A 24,956-nucleotide genomic window follows, 5' to 3' on the forward strand; every position below is an offset into this window, starting at 1 on the left:
ACAGTCCTCTTCCTCAACTAAGCATGGTGCCCCATCATCTCTGTTAACAGTTGAGTAAAATATTCAGTGCCATGGTCCAAATTATCCTCAAGATACACTTAATCCCATGGAACTGCAGCTAAATCTTTCAGAAAATTACATTAATTAAATGTTAAAACTTCTCTTAACTACAATGTGTGGTGGTTTCCAGGGAAACTGGGACTCCAGTGCTCTTAGTTAACATCACAATAGTATGTCCAACCAACAGGAATGGAATGTATTTCTGAACACTGCATTAGTAAGACTACAAAAATCAGATCTAGGCATGTTTAAGATTTCGCATGGCTTCTGCTAGCAAATATAGTTGCTCCTGTAACCATTTGCTTTAAAGGACATTGCTCGTTTTTGACAACCTGGACCTTATTTACGACATATTATAAGACGTTTGACTCACCGAGATCACTTTGGTGTAGTTCGGAGGCATGTAGAAGAAATTTAAAATCCAGCGCGAGCCAGTATATCCATGTAATGGCGGTGGTCGGGGCACTTAGAATGCAGTTTCTAAAAATCTATTTTCTGCCGCAAAACGGTTGTTTTCATCAATCTGTCTTAATGAATCGCTAGTTGTGCTTACATAGAGCATAGGCCTGTTGTGGTTTTTCACATGCCTCTGTAATATGATCTTTATAAACGTCTTTAGACACGAAATAGCTTCCTCACTTGCTCCAGCACGCATGTGCACAGCGTGCTGGAGCAACGATTGCGATTGCAATGATTGCGCGCTGTGATTTTCGTTGTCAAAAACGAGCATTGTCCCAGATATCGGCAAACCTTGCCATTTTTATTCTATTCATGCTCTTTTTATAATTCAAATTTATATTAAAATCACCCAATATGATTATTTCCATGTTATCATCTGTTGCTTTGTCTATGCTATTACAGAGATTGTCTAGATAGGACATTGTTGATTTGGGAGGTCTATAAACACATCCAACTCACACTGGTAGTTGATGTGGTAACTGTATTTGTATCCATATCACCTCCAATTGCCCAATACAAAGGTCATCTCTCCTTTGAAAGGGAAATTTGATTTTTAATATACAGTATAAAGCCACGCCTCCTCCATGCCTGTTCCTGTCTCTTCTCATCATATTAAATCCCTCAAGGTGAATCTGTCTATCATGTATTGTGTCATCTAAATGTGTTTCAGTTATACTGTAGCTAAAATATGCACATAGTTATTCATCATATCAACAACCTCATGCTTCTCGTTAGGCAGGCTACAAATATTTAGCATGTGCTAAATGCAATCCTTTCTTTGGAAGTGACAGATCGACTGAGTGTCCTTGTTTTATACCTAACCATGCCATACTAGAAAAACAACCCAAATCGAAACATCATGTGTCCAGCTAGGACCAGACAACCCATCTGGCAGGTCTAGAATAACCACGGTGTGTTCCTTGTGTCCCTATACAACTGGTTGTTTATGTACAGCTGGTCAACAAACAGTGAGGTACTCTCGTTCAGACAGAAATAATGAAAATTATCATCAAAATGATCATTCATCCCAAAGGGTGTATTCCAGACTTCCCTGCCTTGCTTTTAACAAGTTCCTTTTCCTTAAAATGCTCAAATTGAGCCACAATGGCTGTCGGCCTACCTTCAGAACCCTTCCCCATTTTGGGCACATGAGAAAAGATGATGTGTTTCCTCATTTCTGATGTCATTTTTAACTGTTCAATCATAAATTGCCACACAGCAGATTCACAGTCTGTGTAAGTGGCCTCAGGAATTCCAGAGAACACAAGGCTGTCTCTCATGGAGCGGCATTGGAGGTCCAGCAAAGTTTCTCTCAGCTGCTTGTTCTCCCTTTCAATATCAGTCACCTTATTCTCCACAGTTTGCAATGAAAATTTTATTCCCACATTATCAGACACCAAATTATCAAATTTGCCTCTCACTATACTCCAGACACACTCTGAGACTGCCCAGTTCCTCTCTCGTGATATCCAAGATCTCCAACTTGGCTCTTTTGCCTGGTGAAGGTCTGGAATCCTCATTTATGTCATTTGAGGTCTTCTTCTTTTCATCTTTCTGAGACATGTTCCCGTTTGTTTTTTGATAACTCATGTCGACAAATCTCTCCAAATCCTCAATGGAATCCAGTTTGTTGATAATCAAAGTTCAAACAGGCCCTGTAGATAGGGCAACCCAAACAGCCTGTTGCAGAAGGGCTTCTAGAGGTGTAGGCCGGGCGAGGAGAATCCACTAAAAATTGCTTTTAAAAATTGCCATCCACTGCTCTAGATTATTTGGTGGCCTTTCAACAAGTATTAAAACAATGCATTGATTCTTATAAAATGTTTCGAGAAATTATCAAAATATACTTAAAACAATAACATTAGTGTAGCCAAAGCAGCCATGACACTTTAGAGATGGAGAGAACTGAGATGATGGTGTGATGGTGATGATGATGATGAGGAGGAGGAGGAGGAGAAGGAGGAGGAGAGGGAGGAGATGGAACAGCTATGATGTACTGTGTATGTTCTATATGGCTGGTTCTGTTTACTCTGCTGGGATCACTGCAGGTTTACAGTCTATTACTAATGTATTGATCGCTGACGGGCTGCAAGCAGAAGGCTCTTACCATGCAATACTGTCTGCAGCCTGTAATGCAAATGGAGTGACAGGTCATTACTGAGGTGATTCAATGGGCACAGGAGTGCACTACCGAAAACCTAGAAACCAGCAGGTCAGCCTGCCATTAAAAGTAATTACGCTGTTGAATGAATGAATGAATGAATGAATGAATGAATGAATGAATGAATGAATGAATGAATGAATGAATGAATGAATGAATGAACATTTATTTCAGTGCCTGGTCATACTCTACACCTGACCCATCCCACATTATTCAGACATTCATACACAACAGAAAAGACATTCCCTTCCAGTATGTTAACCATCAGCTAACAGCACAATACTTAACTATCCTCTTAATCCAGCCTAAATGTACACAAACAATAGACAAACATACACCTCCTACATATAACACTCTAGGACATCCCACAACAGGAAAAACAATACAAACATAAACAAGACAGACAAAAAGAAAAACAATTATAGCTGCTGCGCAGCACTGGATCGAGGCCTGGCGTTTAAAATCTTAAAAATCATGTGTCTAAAATCCAAACAGTACAATGTCTGAGTAGGCATTAGCATGTTTATTCAGCATCACCTGGGGCTTTAACTCAACCAGACACCAAGGGAAGGTCATGTTCTTGTTGAGTGAAGTGAGCGGTTTGACCTAATAAAAACCTGCAAATGTCACAGCTAGATATTTACACCGTAGGAATCCTGCATGATCGTATTAGTAGGCCTACATAAGGTGATGGAAATTTTCAGTTGTGGGACTCTGGACTGAGCATGGATTCCCTGATTTGATTAGATTGAACAGAGGTGGGACTGATTGAGATGCAAGCAGACAAAAGACTGGTCAGAAGAGATGCAAACAAGATAAACAGCAACATCTACAAATTTAAAATATCGTTAAATCATGTCAGCACAATGGAGTATGCATTAGCCATATATGGTTTCAGACTGACTTTATCACAATCACAAAGGTTGCAAGTAAATGTCACAGGTGCATGTAACATGGAGGTTTCAGCAGTTTCCACAAAATGTTTGTTAAAATAAAGGCACCACAAGGGGCAAAAATCACAAACCAAAGACTAAACAATAAAACAAAGGTATACACTCTACAAGTGGAGAGCAAAAGACAATGCTTACAAGCTGGCACAGGACACACAGCTACAGCAAATAATGGGGAGGGGAGCTACATGTAGGCTTTATATACACAGACTAAGACTAAGGGTGTATTCACACAGACACTATTTAGTGCGCACCAAACGAGCTTTGGGCCCGAGAGGGCTTTGTTTAGGCCTGTGTGAACACAGTAATCGCACTCAGGTGCGCACCAAAACAGCTGCACCAAGACCCTCCAGAAGGAGTGGTCTCGGAGCGGCTTCAACCGAATTCTTGTGAGCACCAGTTATGGTGTGAAAGCGCGCGACCTCGGACCGACGCAACTACCTTGTGCACGCCACATGTTTGACCTAAAAAGTTTTTCATGACGCTCTTGCTCCCGCCCCCAGAAAGATATTGACCAATGACAGCACTGAGTGACTTGTGGTGCTGCATTTGGACCAGAGTAAAGAAAGTTCTGTGTGAAAGCAAACCGCAGTAGCTGAGAAATGAAAATAATGTACAGTATCACTTTCGCTTTTGGTGCGCATCAATGGTGCGCACTAACATGTGTGAATACGCCCTAACAAGACAAGTGGAAAACAATAAAACAGACTAACAAGACAGGTGGAAACCAATAAAACAATCAGTGGCACAGGTGTCCTCTCAATCAGAGTCAGTTTATTGGGGCGGGGTTGTCAACAACAAAGTCGCTGATTGGTGGAAACATTGCTGTTGCGCTATAGGATTTTGGGTAGTGTATTTTTCCCCGTACGAACAACCCCCCACCCATTCCTCCACCTCCTCACCTTACCCTCCGCCCCAGTCTTGCAGCTGCTCATGGACTGGGGCTGTTAACGATTCAAGTCTCAAGCTATGATTACAGGAGCTGGCTTCAATACACCCTGTCCTATCTCATGACTCCAGCATCGACTCTGCTGTAATGTGTTGCTCCCTTGAAATCCTGCACACCTTCATGGTGTTATCCTGGGCTCTCGTGCACAGAGGGAGTTGGCTTCCGAGGAAGATGGACAGTAGAACAGTAGAGAGCGAATGCTGCGCAATATTGGCGATTTAATAGAATGGGTTGACCTCAGAACGCATGACAACGCATTTCTCAGCGATTCAGTCGCTCGGCATTGCATTCCCAACCTTTAAATAGAATCCTCCTGCGGTACCAGTCATCTGGCACAGTTATACCTTGGTGCTTGGACTAACTGAATTCATTGCCATGCGGCTTGGCCGTGTATTCTGAGGATGGTATTGATTTCCCCCCGTGGATCCTGAGAAAAGTGATTAATAAGAAAGTTCTATAACTGGCAAAGGGCCTGTTTTAGTTCTGTTTTTTTGTGATAAGACGTTCCTTGCTCAGCACCATTGTGTACTGTAAGCCTTCTCATGTCTTATTGGAGAAAACATGTATTACCAGAGTTTGTTACATTGCAGCAAAGTCATTGTCACCCACCCGATGAAATTGAGGGAGGCGGGGGTACACATGTACAGTACCAGATGATCTCTGGTTCATTTTTCCCATTGCCAAGTATGCGGGGTGGGAGACGACAGGTTCGCTGTGCACTTGTTTGATGAAGACACTGCGCAGTATAAATGCTGACAGACAGGGGGGATCTGAACTGAGCTAAACTGTTCTGACATGCACCTGGAAACCCCCCAGATAGGTGCCGTGCCATAATAATACAGTGTGACTGACTGTGAGACAGATGCCACGGTCCTCCTATCGGTGTTCGGAGGTGGAGATCCCGGACAGATTTCGTTAGGTGCCCGGGGCTCAACAACAGGACAACTGCATCCAGATCCCGTCCCTCCATGGTGTGTTAACACTATTGTGTCTGGTGCTTGCATTAGGGGCCAAGGGAGAAATCCAGCCTATACGGGCTCTTCCAATCCGGTCTGGAAAGACAGCAGCAGAGAGAGCATCCAGCCTATCTGTCACCATGCTACGGCGAGATCTTCAAATCCTCACATCTCGGTAGCGTCATAAGAAAGAAGGATTTTGCAACAGCACTATACCAAGTCCCCAGGTACAGCTCTGGGCTGTGAAACATTTTCAGCACAGTGGCCAAGCACAGGAATGCAAGTCACATGACAAATTAGGGGCAAAAAGAGTATTTCCCATAGGCATACCTGGGGAAAGAAACAGCTGGGGAAAGAAACAAAACAAGTCAAAAACGACGATCAAGTTTAAAATCATTGGGTCAATTTTTTCCCCTTTCCCTATGTATGTCTATGGCAGTCCCACACTGATCTATGGGAAATAGGGATAGGCGGGGCCAAGAAAAACACTACTGTGCAGGTGCCGTGGACCACGGAGCCAAGAAATCACTACTGCGCAGGTGCTGTAGCCTAAAGGAAGTATGGTCAAAATGTTTCATGCAGTGGGTGAGCAGCTTTCATTGGAATTAATGGGTGGCCATGTTTCAACGACGCATCCAGTTCTTTTAAAACATCCATACACTAAACCTGTTTACTCACCCTCGGCCACAAAGTTCTGACATGACATGCATTTTAACTACCAAAGCAGGGAATTAGAATGACAGCAGTCCCAGCATAGCAAGAGGCAATCTGATGGGAGTGACATGCAATCACTTACTGTGAGGCAGTGTGCACTGGGTACCAAGCAGGAAACGTGCCTGCTATTGTGTGGCCTTACGTGATGTCGTCTGTGGGGAGAGAATCACCGGAGCAGACAGAAGCTGTCGGAAAAAGGCCCCCTGGGAGAGAAGCCTTGTCCTGTCACTGGAGGGAGGGACAGAGAGATAATGATGGATACATCATGGGGGCGGGAGATAGGCTGGTCTCTCTCTCTCTGTCTGTCTCTCTCTCTCACTCCTCACCAGGGTTGCTCCCATTGATTGGCCTGCTGCATGGTTTCATTCTGACTCGCAGCCTCAGCTGTCTCTGGAGCTCTAATGTAGATGCTGTCCAGCCTACACTATTACTGTACACACACACACACACAAGTGTCCACGGAATTCTGCCAAACTGTTGAGGCTCGTTGTTAGACATAGTGCTGTTTTAGTCTCTTCTTATTTGGTTCTGGATGGTAGATCCCTGGTGAGTGGTAGATCCCTGGTGTAGTGGTAGATCCCTGGTGTAGTGGTAGATCCCTGGTGTAGTGGTAGATCCCTGGTGGAGTGGTAGATCCCTGGTGTAGTGGTAGATCCCTGGTGGAGTGGTAGATCCCTGGCGGAGTGGTAGATCCCTGGTGGAGTGGTAGATCCCTGGATGAGTGGTAGATCCCTGGAGGAGTGGTATATCCCTAGAGGAGTGGAAGATCCCTGGTGTAGTGGTAGATCTCTGGTGGAGTGGTAGATCCCTGGTGGAGTGGTAGATGCCTGGTGTAGTGGTAGATCCCTGGTGGAGTGGTAGATCCCTGGTGTAGTGGTAGATCCCGGGAGGAGTGGTAGATGCCTGGAGGAGTGCAGGCACTTGAGCCTGATGAATGATGTTGTCATATAAACAGTATTCCTGAGTATCAATGTTTACATCCTCGTTCCCTGCTGTTATAAAGAGGAGAAGTAATGTTGTGATAGTACATGGAGACTACAATTCCTCTGGTGCTTTACAGATAGTCGCATGTGTATCCCTCACATACTGGAGGGAATTGTCCAATTTATTCATGACTAAATCTCTTCCCAAGTGTTGTTGCTGTTATGCCGCGTTCCAGGCAACTTGTAACCCATGTTTTTCCAACCTTCTACATGTGAAAATGCACTGGAATGGCAGTCAAACCCGTAACTTTTCACCCGTGAACTCGTACCAGATCGATGTACTCCCAGTTGGCTTTCTGACGTCACACAGCCCTCTAAACAAGATGGAAGCCCACATGGGTACGGCGACAAAGATAACTTTAGGGCAACATAAAGTACATTTGTACGTTGTAATCAAAATAATACAAATGATTATGCACTTCAATCTGCTATGTGTATGTAATGATGCCCAAATATGTTGACGACACGAGATAGCTAGTGCTAGCTAGCGCTAGCTAGCTAACGTTAAGATAAACCTTAACTTGACCATGCAAACGGCGAAATGTCGATGATGTCAATAAATAAAATTATGTAACGTTTAGCTTGCCAGCTCTGACAGTGTGCCAGATCTCAAGCTTTTGCCATATTGGCTTGTTTACATTTATCCAGAATTCCACGCACTCAGACAGTTTGCCTGGAACGCTATGAAGTCGTGAGTCGTGACTTGAAGTCGTAACTTACGGGCTCAAAATCTTATCTGGAACGTGGCATTACACTCAATTAGCTGCCAGATAGCTTCTTATTCTGGGAAAATGGTGACTTGATGCACCTTCCAACTGAAAGAGATGAACTCATGATCAACAGAATGTACAAGCTTTCCAAAGCCGTATTTTGCCTGGCAATTACAAATACCTTATTTTGTCAAATCCCCTTTGGAAAAATGAGTGGGATTCTCTATGAGGAACCAGAGGAAACACATTTTAGCCCCCTGTTATATTTTGAAACATGCTTCTTCACTGAAAGTAGGCTATGATATAAATCCCCTTTAGCATTTATTCTTCATTATTCTGAGTCATCAGATCACATTCTAGTCATATAGTTACACTAAATCCATAATGAATATCACAGGGTGTGCATTTTCATGTCATTGATGTGCTGAACCAATTATACAGAGAAAGCACATCAGAAATATGTTCCAATAGACCATTTAATTTCTCAGCGCTTCAAACATCCTTTTTGGCACTAGTCCCAGATTACTTTTGACACGTGGGGAAAACTCAAAGAGACTTTGAGAAATCCACTTTAGCGGTTGAAAACTCAAAAAGACTGACAAATCCCCGTTTGGGGTTCAAAATTAAAATAGACTTTTAAATACCACTTTTGGGGTGGCCTTTCCTTACAAAGGAAGCTGAGCTCCAGAGGTGCTGGATCACAATAGCTCAATGTACTGCACATCAACCAGTATACCACATGTAGTATTCAATACACAGAATCTGTGATTTGAAATTGATAGTCTTTCCTTTGTCATCAGTTGAAGGAGTATTGTAACAATCAATCTTTAACAGATGATGTCCATTGTAATTCTGCTGGGCTTGCTTGGCCTTCAGGGTCATTTGAAGAAAGCTATTTCACACTCATTCTTCTACTCTATATTGAGCCTGATCCAGCTGATAGAGACACACTGAACAAGTAATACCAGTTTTAAGAGGACATTTACAAGTCCTCACAAAACTTTAAGAGTAACATTGTATTCATTCTCACAAACGTTGGTTGCTGTTACTGTGATGTTGATATTCATCCCCAAGTTTAACATGAACCCCCTCTACTGGTGAGGTTTGAAAATGTAATAGTTTTACCCTGGCGTTCAGAGGGGAGTAAGTTTCACAGTTTAATCCTAACCAATGTGTGCTGTTTTTCCACCAATGAAATGGACATTATGAACTCAGGCAGCTGCAGCAGGCCCCACAACAATGTTGTATTCACACAGGGCCAAGGACAAAGCTCTCATCCTGCTAAAATGAAAGTGTTAAAATGTTGGTTATATATTTGCCATTCCTTGTGTGCGTGTTTATGTAAAAAAAAAAAAAGAAAGCTGCCCAGGTGTGCGTTGCTTTGGGGTGTGTGATTTGACAATTGTGTTTGTCTTTCAATGGAGTTACTGTACAGCTTGTTCTACATACTTCTTTTCTGATGTACGTTGTCCTTCCTGGTGTCAGTCTTGTTTTTCAGCTCTGTATCCGTAGGCTATACCTGACAGCAGATGTTCTGACTGCATGCTCTCTCCTCCCCCCACCCCTCAACCCGCAGAGAAGCCGATGGCGCAGGGCCCCCCAGGAGGAGTAATCGGGATCCTGGGAGTCGTGGTGGCCGCAGGACTAATCATCGGTGTGGCGGTCACCGTTTTCATGGTCTGCCGGCGGCAGAAGAAGACCCGCGCGGAGACAGACAATGACCTGTGAGTACCGGGCGTCCGCCTGCGAGAGCTGCCCTGGGCCGGAGGGAGGCTAGATGAGGGGCCGTCTCTCACCACACCAGGGAGAAATCTCTTGAAACATCACATGAAAGCACACACAGCCCTTTTCCAAATGTGAATGGGGATGTACGTGTCACTGCATCGCTCGCCAGTGTCGTTTTCACCCTCACTGGCTTCGATCGCGGGTCCTCTTACTTACAAACACAGTCACCATACTGAGTAGTCAGTATACTGAGTACACCCGAGTCAATTTCAACTTGGTTACATACGGACAAAAAACACATCACGGTGAGGATTTATGGTCTTCATTTAGTTGGTTCGTACAGTAGATAGGCTTGATTGCATTTAGTTGGTTCATAGATTGATAGCTTGAAGCAAGACATGCAAGTTAGCGCTGCCAGGACTACACCTTGCTCAGTCTAGGGAACACTTGGGTCTTCAGGGCTGTTTCAGCATTAGAAGAGACCAACCGTGCTTGTTATAGAACTCTTTGTTTCTGCTGAATATTGTCTTTAATATTGATGTTGTTAGGGTTTGAGGCTGGTGGAGGTCAGGACCAAAAGCAGACGGCAGGCAGCGCAGGTTCAGAAAGTAAAGTTTTAATTCCAAAAATAAAACAGAGGAACACTGGGAGGAAACACACTAACAATGAACCGACAGAGAACAAACGAAACAAGAGGGCATATATACTCAAGGAGAACAATCAAGGAACAACGTACAGGTGTGCAACAAGACATAACGATACACAGGTGCAGACAATCACCCAGACAAGGACATGGAGGGATTCCAACAAGACACCAACACAAGGACAGAGGGAACTAGGACACAAGGGAAGGGAACAGGGAATGAGGCTAGGACTGGGAATGGGACTGGGCAGGAAACTAGAGGTGGGAGTTAGAAACTCAAGGAGGGCGCTAGAAGGGAAGACTAGACAACGAACACAAGACCATACACACAAGGAGGCAGAACAAGTGACAGTGTGATCATGTACAAAAGTCTCTGGGGGTAGTGCAGGGGCAGTCACTGGGAGGGGAGGTGCTCAGGGTCCAGGAGGGTCCAGGGGGCACAGGAGCACAGGGTCAGGAATCCCGGCCGGGAACAGGGGGTGAGCAGGGCGAACCAGGGGTCTGGGGCAGGGGCGAGGGTCCAGACTGGGAGCAGGCCCGGCCCGGCCCGAACCATAACAGATGTGTAGCTGAATAGATGAATGTGTGGTCAACTGTCTGAAAAATGGCTTTGTGAATATGCAAGGGTTTTAAATACTTGCTCCAAATAAATAAGAGGTGTATGTTTTATCTTTAAAAGAAAATTGGGCTGGCATTTAATGAGCATCTCTTTTTGTGGCACTACATGAATCTTTTGAGACTGAAGCTGACGGCATATTTCATTTTAATTAAGCCAATAAAAAGCTATTACAGATAGATACAGGAGGTAGATACATACTGTGTTTAATTTGCTCTGCTAGCCACCTCTGGTCAGGTAATCCCCCTCTCCCTCCAGGAGACAGGAGATGGTAGGACATGCCCCGAAAATAAACTGTAAATGCTTTGGCTACAGAACCTCTCTAAATGTTGTGTCTGTGCATCTAAAATGTTATCTGACCACACCAGATCCACAGACACGAAGAAACCACCCTGTGTATTAGCTCTCAGGAACACACACACACACACACACACACACACACACACACACACACACACACACACACACACACACACACACACACACACACACACACACACACCTATCTTATTGCTTTCTGTCTCTTATTTCCCCTCCCTGCTAATCTATCTCTCTTTCTCAAGTGTGCCACCAAAGTAACTGCTTTCTTTTTCCCGCCCCCCCCCCCCCTCCCTCACAGCATAGCTGATTCTGACTCTGATTTTGATTCGCAGCATAGCTGATTCTGACTCTGATTCTGATTCACAGCATAGCTGTGGCTGCTGTGGCTGATAGTTGTGTGACACAGACTCCAGAGAAGAGTCCAGAGAGTCCAGAGCCCCCCACAAGGAAAGTAGAGGTGCCTGCCCCCCCCAGTCAGTCTCCCTCTGAACCCTGCTCCCCAACTGGATCCTCTATTTTGTTGCCTGCATGTAATGGCGGCGTACAAGTGACATACTTGAGCACACCGTTGTGAAAAACCAACAAGTATGATCTGATCAATAGCACAGAAGTATAACGGACATGTATAATAACGTCATTGAAGACATCCTCTCGAAAATAGACTTGTAGAACTAGACATACAGTACATTACCTTTCTGATTGTTCTACACTTATCTCAGTATGTGAGGCTGCAGATGAAAGAGTTAAGTACAGGAAACAGTTTCTGAGATACAGAGATACAGTACAATTTAATAAAAGACACAATAGAGACTAATCTCAAAGAACAGAGTGCCAAGATAAACTAAGTTAATTAAAATGGTTTTAGATTGAAAAAGAAATACCCAGAGTTTATCACATTCTGTGGAACTTCCTAATCTTTCTCAGAGATAAGACAAGGGTGGAGTAGCTCATAGAAGAACTGGAAAAGAAACATTGCATAGCAAATGCTATTATTCTAGGGAAACTAATGTGTTTTATGAGATCATTATAAATATTGTAGCATTGAATAATAACTGTCCGTTTCAGTTATTGTTAACAGTGCTGTCTGCCTCCACTCTTCTCTACCTCTGGCCTCTCTCCTCCTGTCTGTTTGCATGGCAGCTACTGTATCTACTGTAATAAGCATGCACTTGTTGTTGTTGTTGTTGTTGTTGTTGTTTGTCATTCTTGTGATACCATGGTATAATGATGCCAAATGGAATGATCTGTGATCTCAATCTATTCTTGTTGTAGATGTAATGGTGTTTGTATCGCTGTCAATATGCTGTAGCTTGTCTTAATAGATAGACCATTACCTTCCAATGCAAATGGTTAGATTATACTTCTGGAATATTGAACCATTGTATATAGAGTAACTGCAGATGTTGTGAAAACTGAATGTGTGTATTATTGCAGAAGTGAAGACTGATATCAGGGAGAATTCATTCTGCATGTGGATAAGCTATTAATCGCGCCTGGCCATCTGATAACATGCCTGACTGCTCCGGCGGTCATGCCTGTGTTCACTCTTGCCAGGCAACACATGATGGGACTCTAAATTGGTCAATCCTAATAAATCATTGCCCTTTTGGAGCATGCGTTGGCACAGTGGCGAGCCTCTCATCAGAATAGATGGCTGTTGTCAAAACTAGTGTTCTCGGTGTAACGTGTTCATCACTCTGCCTCCCGGGGCAACTTGATGTATGATTTCCAAAACGATGAAAAGCACTGTAGAATGAGGCATGGCTCGCGCTCGAAATGAATCCATTCAGTAACATTTCACCCAAAGACGAGTGCAGTCTTCATTGAGGGAGCTGCAGACTGTCAGTATTATAAATCACTCTGGTATCCGTTCTCCGGCCGTGTTGATGACGGGGAGGGAGAATCACATGCAGAATGTAAAGCTGCCTTAAAATGTGAGTTGGGATGTCAGTGTTGCCTACAGACATGTTACAATAGCAGAACTATGACTGACCTTTGAGCTTCATCCATTGTTCTAAGTGTCCTGTCCTTTGATACAACTACTGGTCTGCTAAGGTTTACCTTGGAGCACATAAAACACAGGAGGACACTGGAAAGGATTTATAGACATTGATAGACATTGTTAAACACTGATAGACATTGATAGAAATTGGTAGACACTGATAGATATTAATAGACGTTGATAAACACTGATAGACATTGATAGAAATTGATATACACTGATAGACATTGATAGATGTTGATAAACACTGATAGACTGATAGAAATTGATAGACACTGATAGACACTGATAGACATTGATAGACACTGATAGAAATTGATAGACACTGATAGACATTGATAGACACTGATAGATATTGATAGACACTGATATACATTGCCATTGTAGTTTGACGGAGAGCAGCCAGAGGAAGTGTCAGGTCTAGACATGGTTATATGGTTTCCTATTGCATTTTCAAGAATCCGTCTGGCTGGGGCCTGTATGTACTAAAGTCTGTGTTTACAGTAGAGATTATTTACACTTGTGTGCCAGAACATTTACAGTAGGTCACCAGTGCTTTTCATCATGTTGTATGGAGCCCTATAAAGAGGTGATACATGATTATTGATATTGGACAGTTATTACTGTGTACTGTGTCTGAAGTAGTAAACACTACATGTTTTTGTTGTACTAAGTGTGAATATGAATCATTCACTGTTATTAAGTGTGTGGCTAAATGCACTGCTAAGTTTTTGATAGTACTGTGCAGCGTGTTGTTGACTGTAATATCAATTGGTATCGACATATACTGTATAATTATGTTTTGTATTCTAAAATGGACTTCAAACTCAAAGATCTCTGAAAATAACATCCCTTGCTTTACAAAATGGAAATATGATAAATGTATCAGGAAACAAACAAAGAACGCAGCACGTAGTTTTCTTTTTTAATCTCTTCAATATCAAACAAACTAGGCACTTGAGTTTCAACTGCATGAGCAAAGGAGTTGTGGTCTGCCCTTTGAAAGAACTGGAGCCAGACAAGGCAGGGAAGTAATTGTCTCTGCGGGATCTGATTGCATTTATCCCATCATGCAATTAAAAGTATCATTAGCATTTAAATTGCCAAATAAGATTGTGATCAACAGAAATCAATGGGAACACCAGAGATCGGCCCCAGCACTTCATGTTACTCTCCATCGGGGGGACTCTGTCCACAGTGCTGCGCACTAATCCAGGGTCTTGTAGGGAGCTCACACCAACATTATCCTCTGTCATAGTGGCAGGATGCTTGGGCCAGAATGCATAAAAGTCTGTCTGTCAAGCTGTGGGACATCTTTACTTCCCATTCTAAAAGCATCTTTCCTTAAGCCAAATATCGAACAGGTCCCCTTTTTTCAATGCATTTTTTTTGTAAACCCACTCTCGCAAGATTACTCTTTTCAGTTGAAGGATTAGTTATGTTTTCTCCTCGCTATCCCTCTTAAATCTTCCCCCTAAGCTGCCCTGAGCCTTTTGTAGTCAGCAGACCGTGGAGGAGGTAGGAAGTATTGCAACCTGAATGTAACTCCTGGTTCTCTCCTGCCCAGTTCTTTCTGCTCCCCACGGGTCCCGGTGCTTGTCGGCTTTCATTAGTGTCTGATTTTCACACAGCCGACGCCCACGCACTGCCGCTGTGTCGCATCCAGATAGGAAGTAGCCAGCTAGCCTACAGTACTGTGCTGTATGTGTGGGACTAGCAGCCATGCAGCTGGTGATGCAGACACAGGAAACGTGGTACAGTCTGATTTCATAATCATAGCTAACATGAAGCTGTAACCACAGAGATGCTTGGAATTGGTAATTGTCCCATTTTTCTGGCAGTTAAATCTGCCGTGTGATTGCTCGGTTAGATTGTTATCCTGGGGAGACCGAATATGACCTGTGACCTAATGTATAGACTGTGTTCTATTACACTGTATGACTCTCTCAAAACCCTTAAAAATACATATTTCCAAAGCAGGTACTGTATCTCTCAATGAAATTCATCTTTCTAGTTAAAACATGAAAGGATTTAATACATGTCCACAGTTGTTCAGTTATTGTACATGTCAAACAAGAATGTCTGTTGATTGGTTCTATATGCCTTTGGTTTGTTTAGAATTGTATCCCATCAATGTACTGTATTGTTCATAGTCTTTTAATCAGTCCAGTAGTGCTGTGGTCTACATTCATCATATTCAGCACTCCATTAACATGTCTCATAATTATGTTACAAGAGACAATCATTCGTATCTTGTGTCTAATTGGATAAATCCTGACATGCATATTCTTTGTTGTTCGCATGGAACAAAAAATAATATGAACATCAAAGGCAGTGCCTCTACTGCTTTATATAATAGAGGGTTTTGAATGAAGGAGAAAGTTGTTAAATAATTTAGTTGTATTGCATTGTTGTGTTCCTTTGAAGCAGGATAATGGGTTGTGTGGAGTTTCTGACAGTTATCACTGTGGTTTTCTCCAAAAGAACTAATTTGTGCTATCTCAAAAACGTATAAACATCCTTAATCTTTGAGAGAATTGTTAAGTTTAATAGTAGATCGTCATCAAAATAAAATCCAGCGACATAGCCTCTCTTCCCAAAATCGCTCATGTGCGGCACGTGCGGTGGTGCAGTACCTAGAACTGTCGCCTCACAGCAAGAAGTGTTCCTGTGTGGAGTTTGCTTGTTCTCCCCGCAAAGGGTTTCCCCCATAAAGAACCCAAAATATATAGAACAGATCGCTAATGCTGTCCATCCCTGGCGAAGACGGACAGGAGCACTTGGTTGACCCCCGGGCGCGTCCTCTGCCCGCTGCCTACTGTCTGCTACCGGCTGTCCTTGGGGGAAGGATGACGGGATGGGTTAAGAACAGGAGACAATTTTAATCAGTGAATGCTGTAGCCACTCGTGTGTGTGTGTGTGTTTCATCAATTGCTGCTTACACCGTATGATGTGTACACGTGTCTCACTGTGTGACAAATAAAGATGTTTGTTGCTTTGTTTAAATTTACCATGAATTCACCACCGACTCTCAAGTGGTGTGTGTGTGTGTGTGTGTGTGTGTGCACGTGTGTGCATGCATGTGTGTGCGTGTGTAAGCGTGTGTGTGTGTGTGTGTGTGTGTGAATCTGATGCTGGCCTTGTACACAACTTCTCTCTACTGTAGTGTGAACCAGAGTGGTTATGACATGATATCTACTCTCACTCTCAGGGCTACTACTAAATTACTTACAGAACCTGAGCAAGGACAAGAAGAAAGGGAAGAGGAGCATTAAATCCTCATGAGAAAGAAGGATCTGATGAAAACACCTCACTACACTTACAAAGAGAAGAACTATCAGTGTGAGCTGATAATACGATTGATGCTATTTATTTGAAGAATGCAAACAGACTGTAAAATCCGGTTTGGGAAGCAGATATCCAACTGTGTGGCCAGTGCTCAGCACATCAACACCATTTGATTTAAACACGTATGAATAGTCAGTAGCCTCCTGTGTACAGCTTACACTGAGAGGTCCTGTATTAGGTGCCGTTCCCAGTATGAGAGGTTGACATCAGCAATGGTTTTTACTTCTACTGGGGCCAGATGGGAGCATGTTATGCATCAGACCATACTGTATTTTCGCCCTGAATACTTATTTTCTCAATGAAAAAAGTCAGAAAGTTCTTAATTATAAAACCATGTCACCATTCATGTTTGTTAAAGCGATGATAGATAAGATTTAAGAATTACACATCTGTCTGAGAAAGTTTCATCCTCAGGGCGTGCTCTGGAACATGTAGATTTCCAAGCAAATGGCTGCAGATTAGTGTTTAGTATTTTCAATTAGGTTTTTAAATGTTCTCCTCCAACGCACAATCCTATCAATCAGGGCAATGCATTTCAGCATTTAATAACCCACTAAGCACGCTGCTAAATGTGCTAAAACCGTGTACTCACACCCCTCTGTGTCTGACTCATACAGTATTCATCTTTCTCCAAGGAAATGGAAGGTTTCTTCCGATGGGAGTCTGCTGAACAGCTTGTGTGTGTGTGTGTGTGTGTGTGTGTGTGTGTGTGTGTGTGTGTGTGTGTGTGTGTGTGTGAGCGTGTGTATGTGTGTGCGTGCGTGCGTGTGCATGTGTGTGTGTGTGTGTGTGTGCGTGCGTGTGTAGTGCTGTGTGAAGCTGCGCCTCTGGTGCTAGCTGGCTGGAATAGACAGTACCACCCGCCTCTTCAGCCAGAGCCAGGTGCAGCGCCGTTTGGAGACAAGTAGATACCGACCGGACATAATGAGTACGAGAGCTAAAGAGGTGCACTCATGCGCACATTTCCCCGCACATTAAAAAAAGCCAGCTTTGGCCTGGTGAAAAGGTCATGTTATCCAGTGCGGGCGTGGAGCAGAGCTGATGAGCCGAGCTGGGGGCTGGGAGAAGCTGGAGATAACGCATGTAGCAACACGGAGCCGCGTGTCTCCGGTCGGCTTCATTATCTGTGATCACTTCTGATACGCTGTCAGAATGAGGCAAATTACATCTGACTGATTACAAGGTTAACAGAACAGGATTTTCCTTTGTTACACAGTTACACAGCAATATTTTCTTCTGCCTGATGCCTGTCCAAAATAATGATTTGGATTATCTTCAAACTATTTGAAGGATGAGCTTCCAATTATCATTTACCCACATCCTTTCACATTTATGATTTACCCACCTCTTTTCCCATTTTATCCTCTTATTTATGGTTTGTTTGACCTCGATTTCATGAATATCATGAAACATGAATTGTTGATTGAAGCATGGGTGGGTTCTACAGAAGAAACATGGATGTGCAGTGTGCTTCAGTTGTTCAGTAAACACCTAATGAAGGCATTCATGTCTTGAGAATCAGCTAAGGTGCTCCAGACGCAGGGAGATAGTATTGGTTGTGCTGGGCTTCGTTCTTCCCCAGGGGTGTCGAGCCCGAGGTCGGGCCGGGGTTTGGGGAGGGTGGGCGGTGGTCACATCAGTGGAGGTCGGAGCGCAGCGGGTGAGGAGAACCCCCTATAGCCATCTCCCACTGTGTCCTCTCACTCATCATCGCCCAGGTGGACAAGCCAGACTAACGCAGACAACGCAGCGGGCAATGGGTTTGTCCGTGTGGCACTCTGGGCCAGGCAGAGCCCGCCCTGAGGACCTGACCTCCCCTTCTCTTCTCCCGCCTGCTCTCGCACCCCCCCACCCCCTGCCGCCCCTCAGTGTCACAGCCTGCCCTCATTAGAACAGTCTCCCCAGCAGGAGCCATTGAAAGGGCAGGGGAAATGGCTGCCACTCCAAAATCGAAGCGAATCGAAGGGAAGAGAATGGGAAAAGGCAAGTGCAGGCAGGACGTGACATTATGGGGTGGCTGGAGAAGACGAGGGCCGCGGGAGGCGGAGAGCCCTGGCTGTGCTGAGTGTCACGTTATCTTCTCCCTCCATCTAACAGGACTGACCTCCCGCCCACCCACAAGCCGGCTCCGCCCCCTCCCAAAAACAAGAACAGTGACACGAAGGGCCACTTAACATCTAATGACATCCAGGTGAGATCCTCCTCCAACCATTCTCTCTCTCTCTCTCTCTCTCTTTCTCTGTTTCTCTCTCTCTCATCCCGTCATCCTCTCTGCATTCCTCTTAGCCAGGCCGCCACACAGCTTGACAGCTTCCTCTCTCTTTCTCTCTCAACTTTTTTTTTCATCAGTTGTAGAGAGAAAGAAAAAGCTTTGGATGGCTCACAGATACAATCTCCAGCATGTGAGCAGCGCGTGGCTGAAGTTGCCTCTGCTGCTTGTTGGCTCCGTGCTGTCGTGTGATGGTGACAGGGAGCTGAAGCAGCTGTAGCTGGCTTATTCAGGACCTGTCCCTTCAGTACTCATCAGACAGCACAACTCATGACTGCTTCACATAGTTTTTTGTAATGTAAAATGTGTATGTGTATCAATGGCTTAGTGTTGGATTTAAGTGGGCAACAACTCACACTGACTGAGCAGAAAGTAACTAAAAAATTCCAAAATCATCCTTAGGGGGAGTTGTATGGGGATGACATACTCCATTTCTCCAACTGCTTCTCCTTGGGATCAAATCAAAGCCTGCTTCACTTTTGAGGTGGAGCCCAGTGATGCTGAATTCAGAGCCGTTTAAATTTAAAACCAGGAAGTGCGTGTTCTCCTTCCCTCACACACAACCCTGCTGTTGAATGGTAATGAGACCATCTGTCAGAAATGTGTCTCAGATCGATCTGTTTGGTTTTGTTTCTCAGTTTTGTCAGTTTAGTTTTGTGCTTTTTGTAGCATTCCCCTTCTGGCATACTGTTAGTACCACTCTGTACCATTGATACTGAATATGGGCATAGTGTGTGATACTGCATGCTTATCAAACACCATATATTCTGTTAGAGTAAGTTAACAAAAAGGGAGACTTGTCCCTGCCCTCCGCAACCCTGCCGTCTCCTCCATACGTACCTCCATTACCCTGCTGTCTCCTTCATAGGTACCTCTGTCATCCTGCTGTTTCCTCCATAGGTATCCTCCGCAACCCTGCCGTCTCCTCCATACGTACCTCCATTACCCTGCTGTCTCCTTCATAGGTACCTCTGTCATCCTGCTGTTTCCTCCATAGGTACCCTCCATCACCCTGCTGTCTCCTTCATATGTATCTCTGCAACCCTGCTGTCTCCTCCATACGTACCTCCATCACCCTGCTATCTCCTTCATACGTATCTCTGCAACCGTGCTGTCTCCTCCATACGTAACTCCATTACCCTGCTGTCTCCTCCATACGTACCTGTCATTCTGCTGTTTCCTCCATAGGTATCCTCCGTCACCCTGCTGTCTCCTCCATACGTACCTCCGTCACCCTGCTGTCTCCTCCATAGATACCCTCTGTCACTCTGCTGTCTCCTCTATATGTACCCGCTGCATGTAAGAGGAAAAAGGCGTCACTGGTTCTGCACACTCCCTGTTTGCATTCTACCTGACGGGCCGCTCCTAACCAGGTGACATGGAGAGGGTCAAGTTAGAACCATGTAGTCTGACTATGGGGGGTTCCACAAGGGTCTGTCCTGGGTCCTCTCCTTTTTTCCCTCTGCACTACATCTCTGGGGTCTGTCATTTGCTCACATGGCTTCTCCTATCACTGTTATGCTGATGACACCCGACTGATCCTGTCATTTCCCCCTTCTGACACACAATTGGAGGCACGCATAACTGGGTGCTTGGCTGACATCTCAGAGTGGATGACGACACACCACCTCAAGCTCAACCAGAACAAGACTAAGCTGCTGTCCCTCCCGGGGAAGGGCTGCCTGCATTGGGACCTGACCATCACCATTGACGACACAGTGGTGACGCTCACTCGTACTGCGAGGAATCTGGGTGTGACCCTGGATGACCAACTGTCGTTCTCCACACATATCACATCCGTTACACGCTCTTGCAGATTCCTGCTCTACAATATCAGGAGGATTTGCCCTGCACTGACGAAATGGTGCAGGTACTCATCCAGGCCCTTGTCATCTCTCGCCTGGACTACTGCAGCTCCCTCCTTGCTGGGGCCCCGGCATCAGCCATTAAACCCATGGAACTTATCCAGAAGCTGTTGCTCGCCTGGTGTTCAACCACCCCAAGTTCTCCCACACAACTTCCCTTCTCCACCTTCTCCCTTCTGCAGCTCTGTAGCAGCTCGCATCCACCAAACTCTGGTGCTAGCCTACAGGGCAATGAACGGAACAGCTCCCTCCTACCTCCAGGCCATGGTCAAACCCCACACCCCCTCCCGACCATTACACTCTGCTACCTGTGGCCTGCGGTCGATCGGCACAGTCATGGCTCTTCTCTGTCCTGGCCCCGCAGTGGTGGGATTAAATTTTTAGTTATTAAAAGTCAGGGGAAAGTCAGGGAATATGACATTTGACTTACAGTGGGAACCGTATTGATGACACAGAGAACCAAGAAAAAAAGCTACAAAAACAAAAATATCAGACAGAGCCAAAGAGTTTTTTCTACCTTTAAACTGAAAAAATGAGTCTCAAGATATGTAAAGCTTAAAATCCTCCTTAGATACTGCATTCCCCTGAGAAATGATACTGTAGCCAAGCCTGATGGTTGAAAATATTTGCCCAAAGGTGGCCTTTGCACATGGATTATGCCACATGTAAATATTTCAATCCAGTCACATCACTTAAACTCTCCTCCAAATGAAACATAATTCCAACCCCTCATATGAAGAGCATGAGTCCATTTTTGTCTTCTGGCCCTCATTTTCTTGAACCAAACCCAGTGGTGTTATCTTTCCACAGATATTTTTTGTACTACAGTCATAAAAAAAAAAAGATAAAACATTGATTTAGCTCTTAAGTATTTCATGTAGCTTGTTTTCATCTTCTGATGAATAGAGTCCTATTTTACGGAAGCCCTTGGTAACAAACAAACAGATAGCTAAGTCGTTCGAACGACATAACCAACTTGTTAGAAAGACGTGCTGGCAATTCGTTCTACATGTTATGTTAAGTTTTAAAGTGTCTCCAATGCAGTTAATAATAGTATACAATAGCCTACATTAATACATGGTAACAAAGACAACTAGATAAGGGGGGGGGGGGTAAATATAACTATACACATATAACTATCCAAGTATGTAAGTGTTGCAGCCGTTAAGTCTAAGAGTACACGATATGTACATGCACAAGATATATATATATATATATGTTCCTGCACACACTGTCTGTGTAAATATATAACTATGCTATATGTGATTCTCCTTGATTCCCACGCAGGGTGTGGATGTGGTTTCTGCTGCATGGAGTAGCTACCTAGAGGCCTAATAGCTCGGTCTTTTCCAAAGATTGGACACAGGCTATTCAAAACACATTAATTCCATCTATACTGCATTGGAGACACGTAAAAACTTAACATGTTGCTAGCACGTCTATCTAACAAGTTGGTTATGTTGTTCGAACGACTTAGCTATCTCGTTTGAACTATTTAGGTATTAGATAAACTTAGAAAAAGCACCGCTTTTTTTGTACCCTTCAGAGCTTCCGTACTATTTTGAGCCTTCATAGGCCATTTCCAGTGAAGGTTCGGTGTCTACTGATGTATTAGCTCCAAGAGCTACCAGCTATATTTTACCTCTGGCGATTTCTATATTTCCAAACATTGCATCACCACTTTATACAATCCTGTCACATAATAAGTGTTATAAAAACCAATTATAATGCCTGCAGAGATGTCTGTAGATCAATAAACAGTTCCATGTCTTCCACACTGTCGTGTGGTGAGAGCACGTCCCTGCTTGTTGACCCTGGAAACACAAATGTGCAAACAAGCGTCCTCTGACAGACTGATTATCATCAGAAAATGACACAATTACCTAGAGTGTGCAGTATCACGACCACGATCACCCCAGCCCACGGCTCAGAGGAGACAACAGTCCCATGATCTCATCACAGGGCAGGACGCTGTAGCCACTACACACCATCAATACAACGTTTCCTCCCAGAGCTTGTTGGTGGTTTAGCAGTGGATCTCATTGGTTGAGCTCATTACCACCACCACCACCATCATCATCATCATCATCATCATCACCTCACTTCCTCCCTGAGCTCTGGTGTTTCCTGTAGGTGGTTCATCTGGACAAGGACGAGGAGAAGGTTCCTCTTCAGCCCCCTTATTACGACATGGCGCCCTCTGACTCCGCCCCCTTCACTGATAAGCTGGTGAGTAGCTCCGCCTTGAACAGGTTCAGAGGGGCTTCCCCGCCTCTCTCCAAGCACCTCTAGAAGGAGCTCATCTGGGCTCTGTGTGTATGGAAGGAATAGAGCCTCCCACGGGGCATATCTACGATGCTGATCAGTATTTCACAGATGTGAGGTGAAAACAAGAGACCCTTTGAAAGTATTTTGCCCGTCAGGCAAAGGCTGGGATGTTTTACACTTCAAATAGTTGTGGACGGTTACATAGTAGGCTATGTCTTTACTGCAACTGCAAACAACTCTGTAGAGGTCCATCCACACTTCCTAACACAGAGGGTTGAATAGTTACTAAGCTCCTCATCTCATTTCCATCAGCACCTCTCATCATCTACTAACAAAAGCCCAGGTCCACCCCATATTGCTCTCTGTTGTGTGTGTGTGTGCGCGTGTGTGTGAACGTACTAATTCATGCCCTGATCTTTCCCCTCATCACCCTGGTCGTCACCTACCTCCCCTCCCCTGAACCGCTCTATATAATCCTATAGTTATTACCAGGGTAATTAAACACAGCTCTTGTGCTGATGGATCGCACTGTAATACATCAATACCCCGAACATCACCGTCAACCAGGATGGGTTTGTCTCGTTATCCCAGATGTCTTTCCAAGCTGGGGGTTCGCTCTGCGTGGACAAACTTGTGCCTTTTACCAGGTTTCTTGTTTCTCATCACAAAAAGGATGTCAGATTTTTCAGGAAAGGCAGGATGACTTTTAATGTCTATAATGTCTTGCATTTTGTTTTAATGCGTTTAATGTCTCATGTAATGCACCTTGAATTGCCCTGTGGCTGAAATGTGCTATAAACTTGCCTTGCCTTGCCTAAATGCAGGAATGACCAAATTCATCCCAAATGTCAATGTCTGTCTGATTGCTATATATATATATATATATATATATATATATATATATATATATATTTATATATTGTATGTATTTTTTACACATAGCTGTCTCTGCATAGACTGTACTTGCAAAATTGTCTCGAATGTATATTATTGTCTGCCTCCTTGTTGTAGGCCCAGAGATGAATAGCCTACACAAGGAAAAATGAAGAACTACAAGAACCAGTTCTGCCAGGCTATGATGTCAGTTTAGATGTCACTGGCTCTCAGCCAATCAACTGATTATATATATATACCTGTCAGCCTATTTGAATAAAGTTGCCTGATGAAGACCTGAGCGGTTGGAACGTTGTTTGTAGCCAATAAAAGAATACTGGGAGTATTAATCCAGTGTGTGGATCTTTTCAACCTCTAAGTGATTCCATATATTGATCCAGCACCTGGCCTAAAAACAGGATCGGATGTGCGCACATTTACTCTTTTTCATTGGCAATTGCTATAGTGAACATAGCATAGGTTCACTAAACCAAATGAGTACAATTCACTTCCCAGGGAAACTTAATACAGAGCTGTCGTCCTCCTGAAGTTTACCCTTTAATCCAATTTCTTAGTCATTTCAAATTCCCCAAGATGAGGTTGAAACCAACAATTAGTAAAACAAAGTGTTTTCTTTTTCTTTCTCTATGGTCCATACACTATACAGTATAATTTCAAGAAATAAACTGTTGAACCAAAGAGACCTACAACTAACTGAATGCAAAAGGAAAAATCTGCAGAATCCTGTTAGAATACATTGAGAGAGTCAAACATGGAGACCATCACCTCTGCTGAGAGGCATGCTCTAGTCTAGATCCATTTACCACAGTCCCCCATTATCTGTGGGTGTATACCAACGGCCATGCACAGATGGTGTGAGGGTTGAGTTGGTATACTGTACTATAAGTCAAGAGATGTGCAAGAACAATGTTTTTACAAAATGCAGTAGTCTTGCATCCAAGGTCACATTCAGTGCTAAAGATATTTTTAGCTACCCCACATTAAAAAAAAAAAGAAGAAAAAAAAAAGTTCCTACTAGCAGAAAATAAAGTACTTTGAATTTGAATCTACGCTTAACACTAAA

General features: G+C 43.9%; 1 protein-coding gene across 1 annotated transcript in view; it reads left to right on the top strand.

Moving 5' to 3' along the window:
* nectin1b (nectin cell adhesion molecule 1b) overlaps positions 1-24,956 on the top strand; it is a gene marked incomplete at both ends in the record, with an annotated part of 110,713 nt that overhangs the window by 74,606 nt on the left and 11,151 nt on the right. The window contains 3 exon segments of the mRNA XM_084461343.1: positions 9,519-9,666; positions 18,695-18,788; positions 22,865-22,960. Of these exon segments, the coding sequence (XP_084317469.1) occupies positions 9,519-9,666; positions 18,695-18,788; positions 22,865-22,960 (338 nt within the window).

This window comes from Borostomias antarcticus (assembly GCF_949987555.1).
Source record: "Borostomias antarcticus genome assembly, chromosome: 1".
Lineage (NCBI taxonomy): Eukaryota > Metazoa > Chordata > Actinopteri > Stomiiformes > Stomiidae > Borostomias > Borostomias antarcticus.